Source organism: Salvelinus sp. IW2-2015, linkage group LG28 (genome assembly GCF_002910315.2).
Source record: "Salvelinus sp. IW2-2015 linkage group LG28, ASM291031v2, whole genome shotgun sequence".
Classification (NCBI taxonomy): Eukaryota; Metazoa; Chordata; class Actinopteri; order Salmoniformes; family Salmonidae; genus Salvelinus; species Salvelinus sp. IW2-2015.
The window spans coordinates 15,112,397-15,135,598 of record NC_036868.1 but is presented as its reverse complement, the minus strand read 5'-3'; the positions used below and the strand labels follow the sequence as shown (position 1 = coordinate 15,135,598).

General features: G+C 43.2%; 1 protein-coding gene across 3 annotated transcripts in view; it reads right to left on the bottom strand.

The window, feature by feature from the left end:
* Positions 1–2,086: 2,086 nt before the first annotated feature.
* Positions 2,087–23,202, bottom strand: part of coq8aa (coenzyme Q8A, genome duplicate a) — a 29,821-nt gene continuing 8,705 nt past the window's right edge. For 2 of the 3 annotated variants that reach the window (XM_023973819.2, XM_023973820.3), the window contains exons 2-15: positions 17,422–17,579; positions 16,560–16,955; positions 16,401–16,467; positions 11,837–11,911; positions 9,120–9,245; positions 6,877–6,962; positions 6,461–6,601; positions 5,663–5,744; positions 5,195–5,288; positions 3,990–4,131; positions 3,637–3,744; positions 3,383–3,448; positions 3,202–3,288; positions 2,087–3,024 (exon numbers count right to left, since the gene is read on the bottom strand). In XM_023973819.2, the coding sequence (XP_023829587.1) occupies positions 2,731–3,024; positions 3,202–3,288; positions 3,383–3,448; positions 3,637–3,744; positions 3,990–4,131; positions 5,195–5,288; positions 5,663–5,744; positions 6,461–6,601; positions 6,877–6,962; positions 9,120–9,245; positions 11,837–11,911; positions 16,401–16,467; positions 16,560–16,955; positions 17,422–17,562 (1,905 nt within the window). In that variant the 5' untranslated portion in view covers positions 17,563–17,579 and the 3' untranslated portion in view covers positions 2,087–2,730. The remainder of the gene's footprint in view (positions 3,025–3,201; positions 3,289–3,382; positions 3,449–3,636; positions 3,745–3,989; positions 4,132–5,194; positions 5,289–5,662; positions 5,745–6,460; positions 6,602–6,876; positions 6,963–9,119; positions 9,246–11,836; positions 11,912–16,400; positions 16,468–16,559; positions 16,956–17,421; positions 17,580–23,202) is intronic. The other variant, XM_023973821.2, reaches the window with a different exon arrangement.

The following is a 23,202-nucleotide window of genomic DNA, read 5'->3' as shown; positions in this document are numbered from 1 at the left end:
GGTGTCCTAATCTATGAACATAATTCAGAACAAGTAAGAAAGTGTTACATCAAATATTGAATAACTGTTTTTTCCCCAAACTCTTGTGATATCAACATAGAGTATTCAGATCCCTTGTCTTTTTCCACATTTTGTTAMGTTACAGCCTTATTCTAAAATGAATTAATTTACACACAATACCCCATAATGACAAAATAAAAAAAATCACATTTACATAAGTATTCAGACCCTTWMCTCAGTACTTTGTTGAAGCACCTTTGGCAGCAATTACAGCAGAGTCTTCTTGGGTATGACGCCACAAGCTTGGCACACCTGTATTTGGGGAGTTTCTCCCATTCTTCTCTGCAGATCCTCTCAAGCTGTGTCAGGTTGGATGGGGAGCGTTGCGGCACAGCTATTTTCAGGTCTTTCCAGAGATGTTAGATCGGATTCAAGTTCGGGCTCTGGCTGGGCCACTCAAGGACATTCAGAGACTTGTCCCGAAGCCACTCCTGTGTTCTTGTCTGTGCTCTTAGAATTGTTGTCATGTTGGAAGGTAAACCTTTGACCCAGTCAGGTCCTGAGCGCTCTGGAGCAGGTTTTCATCAAGGATCTCTCTGTACTTTGCTCCGTTCATCTTTCCCTCGATCCTGACTAGTCTGCCAGTCCCTGCCACTGAAAAACATCCCCACAGCATGATGCTGCCACCACCATGCTTCACTTTAGGGATGGTGCCAGGTTTCTTCCAGATGTGACGCTTAGCATTCAGGCCAAAGAGTTCACGCTTGGTTTCTACAGATCAGAGAATCTTGTTTCTCATTGTCAGTCCTTTTTGGCCTACCTCAAGCAGGCTCTCGTGGGCTGCCTTTTACTGAGGAGTGGCTTCCGTCTGGCCACTCTACCATAAAGGCCTGATTGGTGGAGTGCTGCAGAGATGGTTGTCCTTCTGGAAGGTTTTCCATCTCCACAGAGGAACTCTGGAGCTCTGTCAGAGTGAACAATCGGATTCTTGGTCACCTCCCTGACCAAGGCCCTTCTCACGATTGCTCAGTTTGGCCGGGCGGCCAGCTCTAGGAAGAGTCTTGGTGGTTCAAAACTTCTTCCATTTACGAGTGTTGGAGGCCACTGTGTTCTTGGGGACCGTCAGTGCTGCAGACATTTTTCGATACCCTTCCCCAGATCTGTGCCGACACAATTAAGCCTCGGAGCTCTACAGAGAATTATTTCGACCTCATGGCTTGGCTTTTTGACATGCGCTGTCAACTGTGGGACATTTTATATAGACAGGTGTGTGTGCCTTTCCAAATCATGTCCAATCAATTACATTTACCACAGGTGGACTCCAATCAAGTTGTAGAAACATCAAGGATGATCAATGGAAACAGGATGCACCGGAGCTCAATTTCAAGTCTCATGGCAATGGGTCTGAATAGTTATGTAAATACGTTTTTTTATTTTTAATACATTTGCAAAAAATTCAACCTGTTTTCACTTTGTCATTATGGGGTATTGTGTGCAGATTGAGAAATATTTTATTTCAAAGTCAAGTGGATGAATAATTTCCCAATGCATTATTCATTCATTTGTGTTTCGTGAGGAATTTGTCTCTGTAGATGGACTTAAAGCGAAATAAAATGTAAGTTCCTCATAGTTGTTCTTTTCATAAAATAGAAGCGTAAAAGTGTTGAATCATATTTAATCACAACCCTTGTATTAAGAATGCCATTGATTAGAAAATGTAAAAACCATGTTTTTCAAACTTCTGATATCAATATAAAGAGAAAAAGCGTTATTTCTAAATATCCTAGAAAAACTTTAGGCACATTTGCATACTAAGTGATTTAGGATCACTTTCATCTTGCCTCAACTGTCTTTCCACCACAAAGTACATGACAAAACAGGAGTTAGTGTTTTCTAAACTGATGCAAACCCTGCAGTTGTCACCCCCCCCTGATGATAAAGGAAAACCTGCCCACCAGGACACACGAACAACACTGGTGCTAAAACACTCCATTTTTGTGCTACAGGTCCAGAGTAGAGTAGATCAGTCAACGAGAACACATGTTCTTATTTCCTCAGGCACTGGAAGTAAACCCATCATCCACATCCAACTCTCAGAAACAACTGATGTCTTGACAGTGCCATCATTGTTAAATCTACTATGATATTTCAGGTGGCCCAAAATGTCATGTGTTTCTTATAGGGACAGGCTAAATAGGAGATTGTCCTCAAATCTTCTCCCTCAACAGGAATTGGTCTGTACTATGCATAAGTGTGACTTAAACTCCCTTTCACACATCGGTGTGCATTTGTTTTGTCCTCATAGGACACTAGCACTACTTCCACATTCTGGAAAATATAGGTGATCAACAGTAAGTAGGTCACTGTTCTTCAATACATTACCTTGTCACCCCCACTTGTGTTTTATGACCATTAGATAGTATCATATCCCCACGTCAAAAGAAACCAAATGTCTTGATTTCACAATTCTCGCTCGAGACACACGTCATCCCAGTTAACTCAACCTATACAACCAACCATCTCATACGTCTTGTGAATATGTTAACTGGACAGCCATGGTTATACTCCAAATAACACAACAAAAAAGACAGGTTCGGGGGAGGGACGAGGAAAAGTGCCATTAATATACATTCAATTTACAGCAGAGCAAGTCTGGCTAGGCTGGTTCAACATCCCTCCCTTATAGTCCACACCCTCTCTAACCCTGGTGCCGTAGCTCTGCAGTGTCCGTCACTGGCTTGGTCGGTTGGGGCGGTCCCTCCAGTAGTTGTTATAAGCTTCCTGGAACATGTTCTTGCAGCTGAGCTTGGCGTCAAGGCGGGAGCAGATGAGGAAGGAGCCGCCCATCTTGCGGTGGAGGGAGTAGGTCTCCTCGGGGGGCGGGGTGAGGCGCTGCTTCAGCATCACGGGGATCAGGTTGTGGATGCGCTCTGTGGTGCTCTGGGCCCCGAAGTTAAAGGGCTCCGTGGAGGCGAAGGCCTCACCCAGGATCATCACCGCATCCACATGGGCGTTCTCCATGGACTGAGGGACGGGCAGAACATACTCAGTAATAAGAGTGTGTGTGTTTTGAAATTAAGTTTAAGTGTTCACTACTAAGTTTATGCCATAGATTAATGAAGGGCCTTAATTCATTGTGACTAAATAAAATGGTATACAGCATTATTGATGCATGTGTTGAGAAAGAATGAAGTCACTCACCTTTGACTCATAACCTGTGAGGAACTTCATGTCTCTTGATCTCTTCAGAACCCCCTCTCTGTCTCCCTCTGCTGCGGACTTGATGAGCTGGTTAAAACAAGAAATAAAGGATGTCGCACACGTAGAACAAAATCATTATGGTCGGTTATGTTTTGTTGGGGGATATAGCCCAATAGCTCACCTCAATGTAGATGTCAGTGAAGTCTTCACTAAATCCTCTCGTTGCGCCGAAATCCAACAACGCAACCTATGGATGAAACAGTAGCAATGTTTAGTTATTCGAAGCATTCAGCAAAATCGTGCTACTGGATAGGCTTGACTCTACAGAAGACACCGTATTTACATTTAAACAGAAAGGACCTTTAGGAGGGTCATCAAAATCAGTGGACTCTAATGATGAAATTGCCTTTTAATTKAGTTAAAAGGCAGACTCACCCTGTGTGTCTGCGGGTCGTAGAAGAAGTTGGACCAGTTGGGGTCAGTCTGCATGTATCTGAACTCAAACAGCTCCCTCAAACACAGCTTCAGGATATTCTCACAGATCTGACAGAGAGAGAGAGAGATCTCATTTTTCATTCTGCAGTGTGGCCACCAAGGGGCAGTATTACACTGGTGTTTTGGTGTATGAGGCGACAGAGAAAGGAGGTTGTTGTGGTGGCATTTGTCTTACACATCAAAACAAGCTTGGCAAGAGAGAACACACATTCCACAATATACAGTAGGTAAGTAGTAATCACCAGAATGGTGCAATTTTTTGGTTATTGAATAAAGTTGCAGCATGTGCTGACCTCGTTCTTGAGTTCCTGGGAGAGTTGTTCAGCCTGGTCCAGAGGGAAGCCTGGGACCAGCTCTGTGGTGAGAACGGCGTTGCTGCTCAGCTCATCTATTACATCTGGTACGTAGAAGAATGGGTGGTCTTTCAGCAGCTCCCTGTACCAATCACATACATGCGACACTCGTCAGACAGGAACAACAACATACAGCTCTGAAAACTACTGCTGGATAAGTCAGCAATTAGGACTAAACGGGAGTATATGTACATTATTTGTGACAAAGATTCACGGGATCTTTAGTTTGCAAATAGCATTATAGTCCTACTATGTGAGTTTAAAATATCACCACATGATCCTCTTTTCAAACTACACAGATTTATCAGTGTAGTGTAGGGCTCTCGAGTGGCGCAGCGGTCTAAGGCACTGCATCTCTGTCCAAGAGGCGTCACTACAGTCCCTGGTTAGATTCCAGGCTGTATCACACCCGGCCGTGATTGGGAGTCCCATAGGGTGGTGCACAATCGGCCCAACGTCGTCAGGGTTTGGCCGGGGTAGGACGTCATTGTAAATAAGAATTTGTTCTTAAATGACTGGCCTAGTTAAATAAAAGGTTAAATAAAAATAAATAAAATCAGTGAGTGTCCTCAACAACAACAGCTCATTGCATCGCCACAATCCCTCAAATAACCATCCAGTGTCTACACTAACTCCATGTGCTTGGGCTGTAGAAATCACTGTTTAATGGGGAGGGTGAACCATGTACTGTATGACTGCATAGAAGGGAGATGTGTCACTGTCCACAGTCAAGGTGAAAAGCATATGTCATCCACAGCTGGTGTGTACTGCGTGTGTAACAGGAGCTCCCACTCTGGACATAAATCCTCACCCTGCCTGCCCGTCAACAGATCATGGAACGGGGACAGGGGACATGAGGAGAGGGCATGCGGAGGGGGTGCTTGTTGTCTCCTTGTATTATTTCTAGTATGTCTATATTTAAAAGCTGGCTGCAAGCCAAATGGTGCACCTTCATATCGAAACCTAATGCTCCACAGAGGGCTAGAGCGGCTATTCTTAGCCCCTACAGGCCAACTTCATCCAAAATAGAGCAATTTTACCCCCTTTACTTTTCATTTCAGGAGCAGTGACAGGTTAGATGATGAAAGTAGTTACAGGGAGGTGGTCTGTAAGAAGAAGCACATCTTGTTGTTTTCATTACTCACTTGAATTTCTTGGCACATTTGGCCTCTCTTATGTAATCACATTCCAGCGCCAGCTCTCTGCTCATCACCTCAATCAAATGTTCAGGGAAGAGACCTGCACGAGATTTAAACAGAGGGAGAGAAAGGGAGGGAGAGGGTGAGCAGAAGAGAGAGGGGTTGATTATAATTTCTCTTTCACGCAGAGGCTCAGTGGAAGCCCTGACTGATGGGAACTAGTCACCCTACCGAGGATGATGATGTCTCTCAATGATGGTCTCTCTCTGCTGTCTGTGACACTGCATGTGTGTGAGCAGGATCGGAACAGGATAATAGTGTTTGCTTATAGGGAGGGGAGGGAGGCTGGAAAATTCCCATTATTGTACGTAATGTGAGCCATGTCATACATGTGATTGGACTATGTCATGCCATGTCAGTTGTGTATAGTATGAGCCCATAAATAACCAATTCAATCCCTCCAGGGGTCGTCACCTTCAGGCAGCGCATTGCTCATGGTGAGGAGGGTCATCAGGTTGTTGACGTCACTGTCGATGCTCTTAGCCACTCCGGGGTACTGCATGGGACAAACAGAGCAGGAGAAACAGCATGATAAAACAACCATGTTTACCAGTTTGACATAAACCTGCCCTGACGTGAAAACAAAACACTGCCATGATATTGTATATGGGACATGCTAATGGAGCACTTAGCTCTCTTGTCTATATACAATTTGAGATAAACCTATACAGTTTATAACAACAAACATGCTTTTCATGCTGTAGGTCTTTTGACTGGTGAACATGTGGGAAGAGCTTACTCTAATACAATTTAGATAAACAATACTGAGTTGACACGTAAGATTCCCATGTGCTTAAAAAGTTTTAAAAAACTAAAAAAAGACTTGTTTGATTTCTTCTTGAAAAGACGAGCACTGCCTTCAATGCAGCCATGAGAACAGCAGAAAAGCAATCAGATTGCAGAGCCAATGCTGGTGGTCACTGCTGACATTCAACATCGGTCATCTCTACACTGTGGACTTCTACAATGTGACGATGCACGATACCTTTAATGAGGTTGTAAAAAGCCTATACTGTGTGTGTTAATATGAACTTGTACTATTACCAGGGGACTTTTTAGGAGGGTGCAACGCTACATTTCTATCTGAACGTTCTGTATTGTTTCTAAAAGATAGTCTGTGATATAGAGTAGGGAATCATGTCCGCTCAGCTCTATTCCTTACACTTCTATCTGTAACTCCAGAATAAGCAGCAGMAGGTTTCTCTATCTCACCTGGATCTTCATGGCCACCTCCTTGCCGTTCTTCATCTTAGCCAGATGGACCTGTCCGATGGAGGCTGCAGCAAACGGACGTTCCTCAAACGACTCCAGCTTGTCCCTCCAGTTAGGGCCCAGGTCATTGTTGATAGACTTCTGCAGGGACAGGAACACAACCACACATACACTGTTGAGGGAGCATTGGTTTGTCTGTCACAGAGATGGGCGTCAGTCTCAGTTATGGACCCTCATTAAAAGACTGGGGTTCAACAGATCTGATCGTAATCTGTTTTTCTCTTTTCTTACTGACTGACTAATGATTCAGAGAGCTGCRTGATACTCATTTGTTTTCTAGTACCTCTTTCTAGCAAGAGGCTAAAGGACTAGTGAGGAGGGGACTTAAGAGCAGGTTATTAAAGGTGAAACCTTACTGTCATCTGTTTGATGGGCATGAAGTCTGCACTCTGTCTCACGCGCTCAAAGATCTTGGCCAGCTGGGGGTTGATGAARGCATCATCTGAAGGAGAAGGACAAAACAGAGAGATGAAAGTGTCAGACTGACATACAACAGTCAGGAAAAAACATGAGACAAGCCATATTGTTCCCGTCTGTCAACCTGTTCATTACACTATGCACCAATACAGGAAAGGAAATCACAGGTCTTAATCGCAGTATCCTGTTCAGTTCAACCAACACATTGAGTAATAAATGAACAGGTCTATAAATCATCTTTAAACCCTTGGTGCCTCTGGGCCTTATCACAGTAAACAGTTCAATCACAGAGATTATCACAAGTCCTCGCCAGTGTTCACTAAACGTCTCTGGGAGGCCAACACATTTGGCACAGCAACAATCTTCACATAGCTTTAGCTGGAAGTGCCTTAAAACAGTCCCTCAGATGTATTATAGCAACAACGATGACTTTGCATGTTAACCAAAACAACGTGGTGGGAGCTGGGCTGCAGAGCATTGTGGGAAAGATCTATAACCGGGTCACCATTCYGACAACAAGTGGAAAAAGGCAGCGGAGGAGAATGGCATCAAACACAGATTAAATAGAACCCAAACCACAGTGGTCAGAGGGGACCTGAGGTCTTTGCTTTCTGATACTAATAGGGTAGATATTCCTGCCAGACCCGGCTGATTGTGAGTGAGGGCGACTTTAGTATTTAGTTAAGCAGAACACTCACCTATTCTCTGAATCACATCTGTCGGCCTGTTTTCTGACATGAGAATTACTTCTCTCATTKAAGCGTCGGCTGCACTTAATAAATGCAGGGATCAACTGAAGTAATGGTGATTTTCCCTTTCTCTTACTGTAAATTACAGTGATTATCGTCATGTATGTTTATCCTAACTTGGATGAGGACTGCTGAACAGACAAATTTTTCTGTTATGATTAGACAGCCATTGATATGCAACAACCTTCCTAGAATACCAAGCCAGTTTGAAAACCAGTTTTATCTCAAATCATTCAACACGTTTTAGAACAAAAGGACATTAGCCTAGACACTATCAGTTTACATAAGGAAATATCAGAGGCCGGGCACTTCAAACTCGAAGGTCGCAGCTCTGACATAGTTGGTGGCTTATTTTTAGCCCTGGCAATGCCTTGGCTGTTGCTGTCCATCAATAGTAAATTTGGTACGTGTCACACAACTGACATGGGAATGGTGGGAGAATRCCATTTAAAATGTTTTATTTTTTATTTAACCTTTATTTAACTAGGCAAGTAAATTAAGAATAAATTCTTATTTACAATGACGGCCTAGGAACAGTGGGTTAACTGCCTTGTTCAGGGGCAGAACGACAGATTTTTACCTCCTCAGCTTGGGGATTCGATCCAGCAACCTTTTGGTTACTGACCCAACGCTAACCACTAGTCTACCTGCCTCCCCCATTGCCCTGTGCATTGAGTTGCATTAATCTTATGCTGGGTCTGTGACACTGTTTACCAGCTAGCTGGAGCAGTTAGAAACCCTTTCTCCCCTATATCCTACACATTACAATGCTCAGGATTTGTGACACCATCACCATGGTGACCATGCAGACCTATAGGCAGGCTTGGCTGGGTAGCAACTACTCAAATTAGGGGCTTGAGGGGTAAGCTTCCCTCTAAAGCTGTACCTGCTTGCCAAACTTAGAGCACTAATCTGACTCAGCGCCAGGCAGCGCTATGAGAGGTAACCGCTTTGCGTGCCAACACTCAGAAGGGCGGGCAAGGCTGTGTGCAGGGGGCAATCTATTTTTAAAATCAGAACCCCACTCACATTCCCAAAAACAAACAACCAGCCCAGATAGACAAGCAGACAAGTTGGCAAGCTAGGAGGCCAGTAAAAAGTCAATGTCAAGGGCAACACAGCAGGTTCCAGCCAGGCTAAAATAAGTGTTGTGTGTTGTTGTGATCTGACCGGAGGTGTGGTGAACTGAGAGATGCATGAATAGATAGATGCCAGTGAGGTGGGAGAGGCCAGAAATAACTCTGATCTACAGAGGCTGGAGGGAGGCCCAGTAGAGGTTATGAAGATGACTCATGAGTGCCGTGACACTAGGGTTAAGGGTCATGAAGCCTGCCACGCTGCAGCACAGTAGACACAGCTGAAGAGGGCAGTAAACAGAGGGAACGGCCCAGACACAAATAAAACACACAGGATCAAGGATTGCCAGTAGTCACCTTGAATGCTGAGCATCTGGCCCAGTTTGAGTGCGGCTCCGCGGACCTTGCACAGCGTCCTGACGATCCGTTCTGCGTTAGCCTCTGATAGGAACGGACTGGAGTCCAGAACGGCCTTCTTGTCAGCTGAGGGGAGAAATAACAATCAGCTCTATGCTAAACTCCGAGGTCGGCGTGGAAAATGTAGTTGTAGTGATTATCCTGGTGAGACGCAAACTAATGTTGAATCTCATGGGTTTTGTGGATAGATAGTGCAGGTCTGGCTTAAGGGAGATAATGCTTTCATAAATAGCATCTAACGGCAACACTATTTACTCAAACCAGTGGTGATTCCTGACTGAGGAGAAGGCCTAATGCGGTGAGAGAAGTGTCACTTCCACGCTATTGATAGTCTCTGAAGACATGGTAGAGAACACCAGCGCTCTCCTCACACCCTGTCCAGAGCACCCCATTCCCATCGATCAGAGAGACAACTAAAACGTGTTTACTAGAAGACTGCTGAGACGTGAATGTTTGTTTAGTCCATATTCTGTTATTGTATCAGCTTATACGATGTAACATATTAATTATAGAAAACGGGGCATTTTCATAAACCAACTGACTTGATTAAAAGCAGGCTAAAAAAATCTCTTTGCGTCCTAGGCAATGTTTTGTGTAGCGGAACCAGTCTGTCTGGTTTGAAGCCCCCAGATGCCCTCAAGCAGGGAGAGAGGGGCACGCCTGCCAGGCAGYCCAGGTGGAGTGAGGGGGAGAATGTGTGTCAGTGGGCCACACTGACATCAACAGCAGGAGCAGGGCGTATTAAGGCTTTATGAGCAGGAGATAAAAAAAATTAAAAAAAGGACTAAGCTCAGGCACACTGCTGCTACTCTGTCTGCTGCTACTCTGTCTGCTGCTACTCTGTCTGCTGCTACTCTGTCTGCTGCTACTCTGTCTGCTGCTACTCTGTCTGCTGCTACTCTGTCTGCTGCTACTCTGTCTGCTGCTACTCTGTCTGCTGCTACTCTGTCTGCTGCTACTCTGTCTGCTGCTACTCTGTCTGCTGCTACTCTGTCTGCTGCTACTCTGTTTCCCCACATTAGATCAAGATTTTCTTTTCTTATGCGCTCTGATGACAAACTATACTCTACCACTACATACTCACGCTGTATTGTGCAGAAATGGTGCTAATTTTAGAATGAATGTGCGCTTGAATACCATCTATGACTTATCAAGTTTGATTTATCAATCTTGATCATTTCTGATAACTTCTTGGATTAAAGGTTGATCTCAATTCAAAGCGCTAGATTCAATGAACTGTCCCTCTTCCTGGGTATTAAAGGAGACAATGAGCACAGTTACATGCACACAATAATATGACTATTGTTGATAGACTAATATAATAGTATGTTTAAAATGTTTAAATGCTTTGCAAGAAGAACGATTTCCCTAATAATCATCTTTACATGGACACATCTGAAATCAGGCTACCTGACAAGACTTTTGATATATGTASAAAATTGCCAATCATGTGATTTTTTTTGGGCGAAGCCTATTTGATTTGGAGTTTGGACATATAAAGTTTGCATGGGGAAAACTATTGATGCGTACTTTTGTGCGAGTGAAGAGGGAGGCAGGCGCTGCCGGTGCTGGCACAGGCGCAGATCAAATACACCACTGGAACGCCGATTAAGTGCGTCCTAATAATTCAAAAGAAAACAAGGGGTTGTAATCGGCGTACGCTTACTTCGATTTTGACCTTCGGCCGATTTTAAGATAGTCATTAGTGTGCATGTAAATACACTCAATGAGTACGTTTACATGCACAGTAATAATTCACTATTAAACTGAGTATAGCGGTAGGCAGACTATGCAATAGTCATATAAACACCTTACTCTGCTTATCTTAAAATCGGCGGAAGGTCAAAATCAAAGTAAGCGTACGCCGATTAAAACCCCTGGTTTTCTGAGCAATCTTTCAAATGATTAGGACGTGTAAACACACTAGTCGGCGTTTCAGCGGTGGATTTGATCTGCGCATGTGCCCGCACCAGCGAGCCCCCCTCTAACGTGAGGAGATCAGAACAACAGAATGTATGCCTTTTAGAAGTCGGTTTCACATATACATTGAACTCAGAATCAAACAAGCTTCCAAAAAATAAAATGGTCGCAGTGGTAGAACGTTTATGTTGATTGGTGATTTTCTGCCTTTATCATAGTACCATCAGGTAGTCGGATTTCAGATGTGTCCATGTAAAACAGGATTATTAGGGAAATCATTCTTCTTGCAAAGCATTATATTAATCTGATTATCCACAATAACCGTACTAATTGGCTCTGTGAATGGCTCTATAATGTCCATCTCCCCTGCACTAGATTAGACTGCTAAACCACCACCACTTATTTTTTGTAAGAGCTAAGACCACACTCATCAACTGAGCCCAACTACAGTAGAGTCTAAGTACTATAGCCTAGTGTGTTCAACTACAATGAATTATGATGGGAATTATAGGTATAGGTGACATCATATTCATGCCCCCGTCCAATGCATGCAAATGAAATAGGTTACAATGTAACTCTTAGATGAATTAAATCATGTTAGACATGTCAAAGGGGCATTGCCTGCATGTTACTGCTGGGTAAGTGTCTAGTACGTGAGTGTGCATGCTTGTACACGTAATGTGAAACATAAGACTGTTTCCAGTTACCATAGAAATCAGTTTATGTTAAACAGTTACCGTTTTCCTCACTTGGCCTCATACTCTTCTTTGCTACCTCAGCCAGCGCTCCAAAGCCCAGCCCTACAGCAAGACCTGTAGACACAACCCACAGTGTTAACAATCACACAACATCCCATCCTGACATAACATGATGTTAAGATCTGGGTCATTCAGTAGGGTACAATGTACGGGACRTTCAGAATCCGAAGGACATAAAACAATAAAGGAAAGACGGATATTGATTTTGAGACACGGCATTCATTTCCGATTATTTTTCGAAGATTTCTCRCAAAAACAAGAGTATCTGTGAAATGTCAATGGAACACTGAGCGTATACCAAGCTTTTAACATGCATGTCAGCTCGTTTCATGCGACGACCACAAAATGTACAATCCTCAAAAGTTGTCACAAGAAACTTGCTCAGCTATGTCAAAAGAGCCCGGTGCTTATTATTGGCTGTATTAGGTTAATTAGGTTACAAAATCTGACTTTTAGGACATAATGTTAATGATATGTTAGAGAAAGACCCCACTGAACGATTCAGAACATTTACATATCATGTCTTGGTAAAATGTATTTAATAACAKAAGGAAGTAAAATTTCATCACCAAAGCGCATTTTCGGCCACTCTGGGCAGAGTGAGTAGACAACCTCCTATATGTTATTTCTGTCTACAACATTCAGATGATTGTGCCCTCCTTAAGGCAAACCAGCCTTTGATATGTACATTTTCTTATTTTCCATATTGTACAGGTACACCTATAAATTGCTTCCCACAGCCTTTTGCTTCCCCATGATACATCAGTCAGGTCAAATCAGTTCCTGGTAGCTCATGGGACATTCACTTATGCCACTCTAGTCTATTTAAGACACTGATGGAGTTCAGTTCAGACTTTCAGTTACATACAGATGTTATCTTAAGAAATTAACAGAAGTTTAGTATAAATAAACATGTAGAAGGTATTTTTGGTGTCAGTGATTATTTTACCCTTTAAAAAAAAAATAACAGTCATCTATTAAATAAATCACCCCTTTTCCTCTTTGGATAGCACATCTAAAATCAAATCACAACAGCTAACTAACAGTGAAATGCTTACTTACGGGCCCCTTCCCAACAATGCAGAGAGAAAGAAAATAGAGAAGTAATAGAAAAGTAATAACACGTAATAATAAAAGTAATAATGAATACACAATGAGAAACGGTAACTTGGCTATAAGCAGTGGGTACCAGTACCGAGTCCATGTGCATGAACAAACATAAAATCCCTTTGCGATTCATTCTGGTATCGTTCTCTACTTCCTAGTCAATAAGCAAGTAGGAATGTGAGCACAGAAAAAGAATGTGTCACTGTACTGAGAATATGGTGGGCATCCATATCTACAGCACAGAATGAAGATCACAGCTCACTGGCTCATTCCATGGCATTTAAATGTTAATCAATAGTGCTGAGTTCAGAACACTTTATACCACAACCCACATGGCACAGAAACAGAAACAAGTTTGGGCACGGTTCAGCCTTCCTACACTACACTAGTATGTTATATAACTCCACCGTGACGTAATACTCTCCATAAGAAATCACTGCGCACAAACCACCTGAGGACTCCCCTGAAATGCTGTTAAGTTAAATGTGGTCAACGAACGTGCACCATTTGAACCAGTGACCTTTGATAGATATCCAAAACAAGTCCAGTCTTGTCCCCTTCAGCCAGCCGTACCTCTGCTCCCAAACACCACTGTGTGTAATCTTKTCAATGATTGAGTAGCACTTCCTACACTGGAGAGATCCCTAAGGGTTGTTGACAGGACACAATTGATAGTGTGCATATATATATGCTAATCAAATCTGGCTTCAGATCATTTTTACTCTGAAATATGTTCACTAACGTTACGTTGTCCTCTAAATAAATCGAAGCAACACATTCAGAAAGCTTCACCATGATATTAGGATATCTTGTTTACACCCATAGACCCCCTCAGGATTGCTCCTTTCTTGGTAAACTGCATCCAATCATAGCTCAACTTCCTGAGCAGCAGCTGACTAAGTCCTTCTATCAGTCAAGTCAAAGAACCCTGCAGAAGTTCAAAGGGGTGACACTGAGTTGCGCCATCAGCTCCTGACACTGTCATACCTCAAAGCTGCAGGCTCACCCTGATCACCTTACAGAAATAGATCACCCTGGTCACCTTACAGAAATAGAGAGTTTTGTTTATGGTGAAAAATAGATGGCTTGTTTAGGACATGACAATAACAGCAGGGCCTGGGGGTTCATAAAAAGACAACTGGTCAGACAACTTCTGAACATCCTGCTAACTTCAGTGGTAAGACTATAATCTCTCCATGGAAGCATCCATGTGTGGTGTTTCCTGAAGCATCATGAGTACCTGTCAAAAGGAACTGAAACTCAGAGAGCATGGTGTTAATTTATGTATCCATAATCCAACCCACAATAACAACCAGGAAACCTGCATGGCTTGGTGTTCTCTCACATTGGTTCACCGACTAACAGACATCAGGAACTGGATAGCCTGTCAGCAACTATCTCAACGTGTGACCAGTTGATGGTCAGTCCTCGGGGGACAGTATAGCACTTTTCCCCTGGAGGAGCGGGCCCTGGGCTTGTTTGCCAGCCTACCAGGTATCCCCCTGGGCCATGATGGGGAGGGAGAGCAGACCAATAAGGCTCCAGAGTGCTGGACTGACAGGTGTGCGTCTATTGAGACCCACATCACTCAAATGCCCCCAAACCCGGCAACCCTGATTTCCAGCTGAATGATTGAGTGATCCGTCAGCAGATCCCTCTCCGAGACCCGCCCCACCCCCCAACCTCCCATGATGCTTGTGGTAGTGCGGTGCCCTGACAGATAGAGAATGCCRGAGCTGGTCCTGTAATGTATACAGAAGGTGTCAGGGCCATGTATGGACCCAGAGGTGCACCTAAGTGGCTTTCCTCTCACTTGTGTATCGGCTCGCTGCGTGGATCTGATAACCTCCCAAACAGCCACAAAATGTGCAGCATGCTGGCAAAGAGATGGATGACCTAGGCCGGGGCAGGCCAGGGCCGGCTGTCAGTCCAGATCCCAGAGATCAGCTGTACCCAGGCCAGGATATCAGCTAGAGACGCTGCTCACATTAATCCCGCTACCTCCCTTTATCATAACATGAGCTCTGACTCATTCAGCCTCTGCTGCCTATATCTGTAGTGTTCTGTTCTCCTCCTATTCAGTCACACGCCAAGGTGATGTGGTGAGACGCGCAGATATCATAGTCCTTACATGAAAGACAGCTCGTTGCGTCACATCTACAGCTGTAGTAGATGGAATACTGTACACACAACACAGTATATATTTATACTCCGGACTCCGACATTGCTCGTCCTAATATTTCTATATTTCTTAATCCCATTCTTTTACTTTTGAATTTGTGTGTATTGTTGTGTACTGTTAGATATTACTGCACTGTTGGAGCTAGGAACACAATAATTGTACTACATCCGCAATACCATCTGCTAAATGTGTATGTGACCAATACAATGTGATCTTCTCAACACCATATCAATACATCCATCCATCTACAGGTAGCCAAATAAAACGGCATTTGATGACATATAACACTGCTAAAACCATGAAAATAAATATCATTCACACTGAGAAAAAAATAGGAGCTTAAAGCTAGTGTAGTACAGGTCAGATTGATAACAGTAAAGGTGTCTCTCTGAAGAGGCAGAAGCTGACTGGCACTAGCAGACTAGTTAAGAACTCCCTAGTAGCTAATCTGCAGTCTGCTTTGCAGGCCTATTACTCGTCAAAGTGCAGATTAACCTCCAGGCCTCAATCTGTCCCTTTGGCTGTCAAGGGAAGAGGACAGGTCTCAGAGGAGAACCCACTAACAACCCTAAACCACAACTTATACATTACAGGATCATGCACAGAGCATCTAGAACTCGACACAAATTGCACAGAATGGGATTGATTGACACCAACATCTGTTCGCACCGTAGTCACAACACTCTAGACAACTAACCTTCACATCACCTAGCTCTGTCCAGCCACCCTAGAATTCTAGAAAGAAACAATACAAACTATCTACCCTCTTGGGTCACCGCATTCAAATCTCCCCGTCCCTCTGCCTTCTTGGAGAGCTCTCATCATCGACCATCCCCCCTTTATGACGTAAGAGGGTTCAAAAATACATGCTCTAATTGTAAACATTGACACTGGTTACAGCAACGATGGTCACTAAACGTTTTTGGGTAGGAGAGAAGGTTTGGCATGTGTTGATCAGTTGTACAATACTTTTCCTTTAATGTGATGTTTGGATGAAATGAAAAGGGGGATAAAAGGTGAGCTCAAGCAAGAAACAAAGATGAAATAAAGCACTATCTGTCATTATGCCGATGTCACCAAATCAATATTCCCAAGTTACGAGGATCAAGTTCTTAACACTCACAGCAATGTAGTCAACAGGAACATGTTACTGATCCAATAAAATGTTCAGTACCTTCCCCTCCTAAAAATACAACATAATACACTTGACATTTGTAAGAGCACAGTAGAAACCAAAATAATGTGAAGCCTTACCTCCAAAATTGGCCAGTCTCCCTAACCGTGTCACGGGTACCTTTCTCTCTCGTGCCCTCTCACTGAGCTAAAACAGAGAGAACAACACAATGGTAGACAAGATACACACTCAGCACATCTCGGAGTCACAGTTAACAGTGAGATGAGGTGTAGATGTACCATTTGTTTGTGTGGTTTCTCGTTCCTCTTGGCCTCCCTGGCCTTCTCCATGTCCTCGGCCGTGAGGCCCCCAACCCCCGAGCTGTCCTGGTGATAGGAGCGGTAGGAGCTATAGGATCGGTAGGAACGGATCTGTCCTGAGAACTGGCTGCTGGGGTCCTTGTAGCCATCAAAGAGCTTGGATTTTACTGAGACCTGGCCATTGTATGTCCCGCTGGTCGCTCCGTCTGCGCTCTCTGTCCCCTCCGACGAGAAGCCCCCCTCATCCCGGAACCCTGACCCCACGTGTTCCCCACTGTCCATGTTGCTTCCTTCTGCTCCAGAGAAGTCATACTTGCTGTCCATGTCTGCTGGGAAGTCATCAGACGCACTCTGCTGCTGCTGCCCACCAAACTCCTTGAACAGATACACAGAAGTGAAAGAGGTCAATGAGGAGCTTGGTGTGGTTTCACTGGTATGGATAGGGCCAGAGTTTTTCTTGACCATGTTTCCTGACCAGGAAAAACTCAGCCCGAGATATTTTCAGGTCATCTGGTAAAAATAAATACATTTATAAATCTGATCTCAAGTCAAACTGTATTTACATCCCAGCATGCTTTGCGGGGGCTTAGTTCTCCATTGTACTACTCCGATCAAATAACTCAGCCATGATAATATTCCAAAACTCTATGAATCAACCTTTTGTTGTGCTTACTCTAAATTAGATTAGGCACAAAGGAAGGATAGGAAGCTATTTGACACTGAAGCTCTGTCATCCATTTTAGATCTGGCTACTGGAGGTGTTGTCTGACAATGAAAAATACAGAATCTTTGTAACAATCACGGTTGTCCACTACCCCCATTCATCTCCTGCTGTGCCCACCTGCATCTTCTGCATGGCTACTCCCATGCTCTGGGCCATGGCCTGGGCTCCTCCATTACGCAGGGTGTTGGCCTGAGTCTCCATGATGGCCTGGCTCAGCTTGGTCAAGCCACGCATCACCAACATCATGTCGCCTGCCATGATGGTCTCCCTCACACCTAGAACAGAGACGTGGAAAGATTACATAAAAGGGGGTTACATAAAGTCGACAGTATGTACATACATACAACAGTCTGAGGCTAGATGTACTGAAAGTAGTCGTGCTGAAAGTCTTCTTGTATAATCTAAAGACAAACCTTCATAACAGTAAATGTCAATTCAATAGTGAATATAACAGCGTGACCAAGGGAAAGGAGATGAATCATACTGGTGGAATAAAAATCGTATACGGTCACCAATGGCCTATTGGAGGACGTGAAAGTCACACCACTACAGGCCATTGGCTGAGGTTTAAGTCTCACATGCTAATAGCCAGCTATCAGGTCAGCACTGCTGTCAGTCAACAACTAGAGAGTGCCTGGTCGGGCAGGCAGCAAAACACAGCTGTTATCAACGCTCATCACAGCCAAGACAACCTCGCAAAGGTTAAACATGTTTTCACTCAAGGGGACAAACCTTTAGGTAACGACTTCCAACGCCAGGGCTACACCGGGAATAACAGGTGTTACGTTACAACAAACACGAGCATGTTTCAGCTTCACAGTAAGATTATCTGGAAGGAAACAGGAAGGCTTCGCATGTAAAGTACCCTTGCCTGGCTCTCAGTGCCGGACCTTATTATTCATTATTTTGAGATATATTGTAGAGTCATACCCGCAAGTATCTTCCAGCAGTGAGTGAAATAGAGAAAGGCCACTGAAAAGTGTAATATCTGCCCTTTTCAAATCTCATTGCTGTAAATTACATAAATCTCATTGCTGTAAATTACATAACTGGGCTGGCCTTAAAGGTCAGATGCAGCAATCTATCTCAATATCATTTCTGGGTAACAATTAAGTATCTTAACTTTCTGTGATTGAAAATCAATTAAAATGAAGAGGGAAAAAATTGCTTCTTAGTGTAACATGGTTGGTTGTTTCTCCACTTGACACTGCAGAAATAAGTATTCAATGTATTGGTTGGTTGAAGTTACATACAGTGCATTCGGAAAGTATTCAGCCACTTTCACTTTTTCCACATTTTGTTACATTATAGCCATATTTTAAAATGGATTAAAAAAAAATAACAATCCCCAATCTACAATACCCCAGAATGAAAAAGCAAAAACAGGGTGATAAACATTTTTGCAAATGTAGAAAAAATAAATAAAACCGAATTTACATAACTATTCAGACCCTTTACTATGAAGCGCGAAAGAGCTCAGGTGCATCCTGTTTCCATTGATCATCCTTGAGATGTTTCTACAACTTGATTGGCGTCCACTTGTGGTAAATTAAATTGATTGGACATGATTTGGAAAGGCACACAGCTGTCTACATAAGGCCCCACAGTTGACAGTGCATGTCAATGCAAAAACCAAGCCATGAGGTCGAAGGAATTTTCCGTAGCGCTCAGAGACAGGATTGTGTCGAGGCACAGATCTGGGGAAGGGTACAAACATTTCTTTGCAGTATTGAAGGTACAAGAACACAGTGACCTCCATCATTCTTAAATGGAAGAAGTTTGGAACCACCAAGACTCTTTCTAGAGCTGGCAGCCCAGCCAAACTGAGCAATCGAGAGAGAAGGGCCTTGGTCAGGGACGTGACAATGATCACACTGACAAGAGTTCCAGTTCCTCTGTGGAGATGGGAGAACCTTCCAGAAGGACAACCATCTCTGCAGCACTCCACCAATCAGGCCTTTATGGTAGAGTGGCCAGACGGAAGCCACTCCTCAGAAAAAAGCATGACCAAAAAGGACTCTCATACCATGAGAAACAAGATTCTCTAGTCTGATTAAAACAAGCTTAAACTCTTTGGCCTGAATGCCAAGCGTCATGTCTGGAGGAAACCAGTCACTGCTCATCACCTGGCCAATACCATCCCTACAGTGAAGCATGGTGGTGGCAGCATCATGCTGTGGGGATGTTTTTCAGCAGCAGGGACTGGGAGACTAGTCATGGTCGAGGGAAAGATGAACGGCGCAAAGTACAGAGAGATCCTTGATGAAAACCTGCTCCAGAGCACTCAGTATCTCAGACTGGCTCACCTTCCAACAGGACAACGACCCTAAGCATACAGCCAAGACAACGCAGGAGTGGCTTCGGGACAAGTCTCTGAATGTCCTTGAGTGGCCCAGCCAGAGCCCGGACTTGAACCTGATTGAACATCTCTGGAGAGACCTGAAAACAGCTGTGCTGTCCCCATCCAACCTGACCGAGCTTGAGGGGATCTGCAGAGAAGAACGGGATAAACTCCCCTAATACAGGTGTGCCAAGCTGTGTAAAGGGTTTGAATAATTATGTAAATGTGATATTTCAGTAAAYGTTTTATACATTTGCAAACATTTCTAAATAGCAGTTTTTGCTTTGTCGTTATGGTGGTAGTGTGTGTAGACTGCTGAGTAAAACAAAACAATTTAATCAATTTTAGAATAAGGCTGTAACGTAACAAAATGTGGAAAAAGTGAAGGGGTCTGGATACTTTCCRAATGCACTGTATCATTAAAATATTATGCAATTGGTCATGCTTTCTGATTGGCGGAGATCGCAAATGTAAACTCTCCCCAGTCTGATATTGACATGCAAGCAGTAGGTCACGCTCTGAAATACTGTTCACTACTTTCATATTTAAAATGTGTACGAGTTCACTATCTACATGTCCTGATGTGTGCGCACACACAGGATTTTTTATTTCAGCTCATGAAACATGGGACCAACACTTTACACGCATTAGCTCTCTGCTAATTCAGTTATTTCCATGCTAACAGACAAATCCTGAATCTACAGCCATCAATATACTATCGTCCTGCACATCTTTTTTTATTTGTACTTTTTTCTCTCCAATTTCATGATATCCAATTGGTAGTTAGTCGTGTCATCACTGCAACTCCCCTATGAACTCGGGAGAGGCAAAGGTCGGTAGCATGTGTCCTCCAAAACACAACCCTGACAAGCCTCACTGCTTCTTGACACACTACTTGCTTAACCCGGAAGCCAGCTTCACCAATGTGTTGGAGGAAACACCATCCAACTGACGAAATAGTCAGCTTGCACAAGGGGTCGCTAGAGCACGATGGGACAAGGTTAGCCAAACCCCCCCCTTAACCCGGACGACTCTGGGCCAATTGTGTGGCGCCTCATGGGTCTCCCGGTCATGGCCGGCTATGACACAGCCTAGGATCCAACCCGGGGCTACAGTGACCCTTACGCACGGCGATGCAGTGCCTTAGACCACTGTGCCACTCGGGAGTCCTGCACATCTAATATGCTTCCTTGTGTCTATCGTCAGGTACTTATTACATTTATTGTATTTTGTACTATTTTTGTCATGTTTGACTTCAAAATACCCAGTCTGATATTGACATGCAAGCGACGACTCACGAATCTACAGCCATCAACAGACTGTTGTCCTAGACATTTAATGTGGTTCCTTGTGTCTATCGTCAGAGTAAACTACCAATCAACTGGGCTCACTGGCTGGACAGTCCTTTCTTTAAAAACACAATGCAAGAGAGGTACGATAACATCTGCTACATTAGCAAAGAGCAATTTCTCAAGAAATTATTTTGCTAGGACTGTCTGGTTGTTGTTTTAGCAAATTTATTGAAAATTAAATACAGAAATCTCATTTACACACATATATATATATATATATATATACATATACATATACATATGTGTGTGTGTGTGTGTAATTGACGTCAGAGTGTTTTCTATCCAATGCTAAAAAGTATATGCATATCCTAGCTTCTGGGCCTGAGTAACAGGCAGTTTACTTTGGGCACGTCATTCATCCGAATTTCCAAATACTGCCCCCTATCACTAAAAAGATAGACAACCATTTTCAGGTCTTGCTATAGATTTTCAAGTAGATTTAAGTCAAAACTGTATCTTGGCCACTCAGGAACGTTCACCATCTTCCTGGTAAGCAACTTCAGTGTAGATTTGGCCTTGTGTTATAGGTTATTGAATTAATCTCCCAGTGTCTGGTGGAAAGCAGACTGAACCTGTGCATATCGCCATTCAACTCATTTTTTTTTACCTGAAAAACTCCTCAGTCCTTAATGATGACAAGCATACCCATAACATGGTGCAACCACCACAATGCTAGAAAATACAGAGAGTGGTACTCGGTATTGCGTTGTAATGGATTTGCCCCAAACATAACACTTTGTATTCAGGACAAAAAGTTAATTGCTTTGCTAMATTTTTGCAGTATTACTTTAGTGCCTTGTTGCAAAAAGAATGCATGTTTTGGAATATTTTTTTGTACAGGCTTCATTCTTTTCACTCTGTCAATTAGGGTTTTCACCATGAGGCCCTAACCTGAGTGTTTTCCTTCCTCTCCAGCAACGGAGTTAGGAAAGACACCTGTATCTTTGTAGTGACTGGGTGTATTGATACATCATCCRAAGTGTAATTAATAACCTCCCTGGTCTTTGTGGTTTAATCTGTGTTTGAAATTCTCTGCTCGACTGAGGGGGCTTACYGATAATTGTATGTGTGGGGTACAGAGATGAGGTAGTCACTCAAAAATCATGTTAAACACTTATTGCACACAGTGAGTCCATACAACTTGTGACAACAAATGTTTACTCCTGAACTTATTTATGCTTGCCATAACAAAGGGGTATAATACAGCTTTTCATTTTTCATTCATTTGTATATAAAAAAAAATATTTAACTTTGACATTATGGGCGATTGTGTGTAGGCCAGTGACAAAAAAAATCTGAATTTAAGAAAATTTTAAATTCAGGTTGTAAGACAAACAAAATGAAGAAATGGTGGTGGTGTGAATACTTTCTGAAGGCACTGTATACAATTTCATTTCAAGGACGCCCTCACTCCGAGATTTTAAATCTGGAAACAAGGTCACCACCATAACTTGGCCTCATTAATTTGGCAACAGAGTATCTACTGCACACTAGCCAGCCAGACTTCCCCTGTACTCAAAATCACACAAACCACCCACACATTAGARGTCGAYCGATTATGATTTTTCAACGCCGATACCGATTATTGGACGACCAAAAAAAGATTTTTATATAGACAGTTGAAGTCGGAAGTTTACATACACTTAGGTTGGAGTCATTAAAACTCRTTTTTCAACCACTCCACAAATGTCTTGTTAACAAACGATAGTTTTGGCAAGTCAGTCAGGACATCTACTTTGTGAATGACGCAAGTAATTTTTCCAACAATTGTTTAAAGACAGATTATTTCACTTATAATTCACTGGATCATAATTCCAGTGGGTCAGAAGTTTACATGCACAGTCAACTTAGTGTCTTAAACAGCTTCGAAAATTCCCAAAAATGATGTGGCTTTAGAAGCTTCTGATAAATGATGTAAATTAGCCTGAGTCAATTGAAGGTGTACCTGTGGATGTATTTCAAGGCCTACCTTCAAACTCAGTTCCTCTTTGCTTGACATCATGGTAAAATCAAAAGAAATCAGAAAAAAAACTGTAGACCTCCACAAGTCTGGTTCATCCTTGGGAGCAATTTCCAAACGCCTGAAGGTACCGCGTTCATCTGTACAAACAATAGTACGCAAGTATAAAGACCATGGGACCACGCTGCTGTCATACCGCTCAGGAAGGAGACGCGTTCTGTCTCCTAGAGATGAACATACTTTGG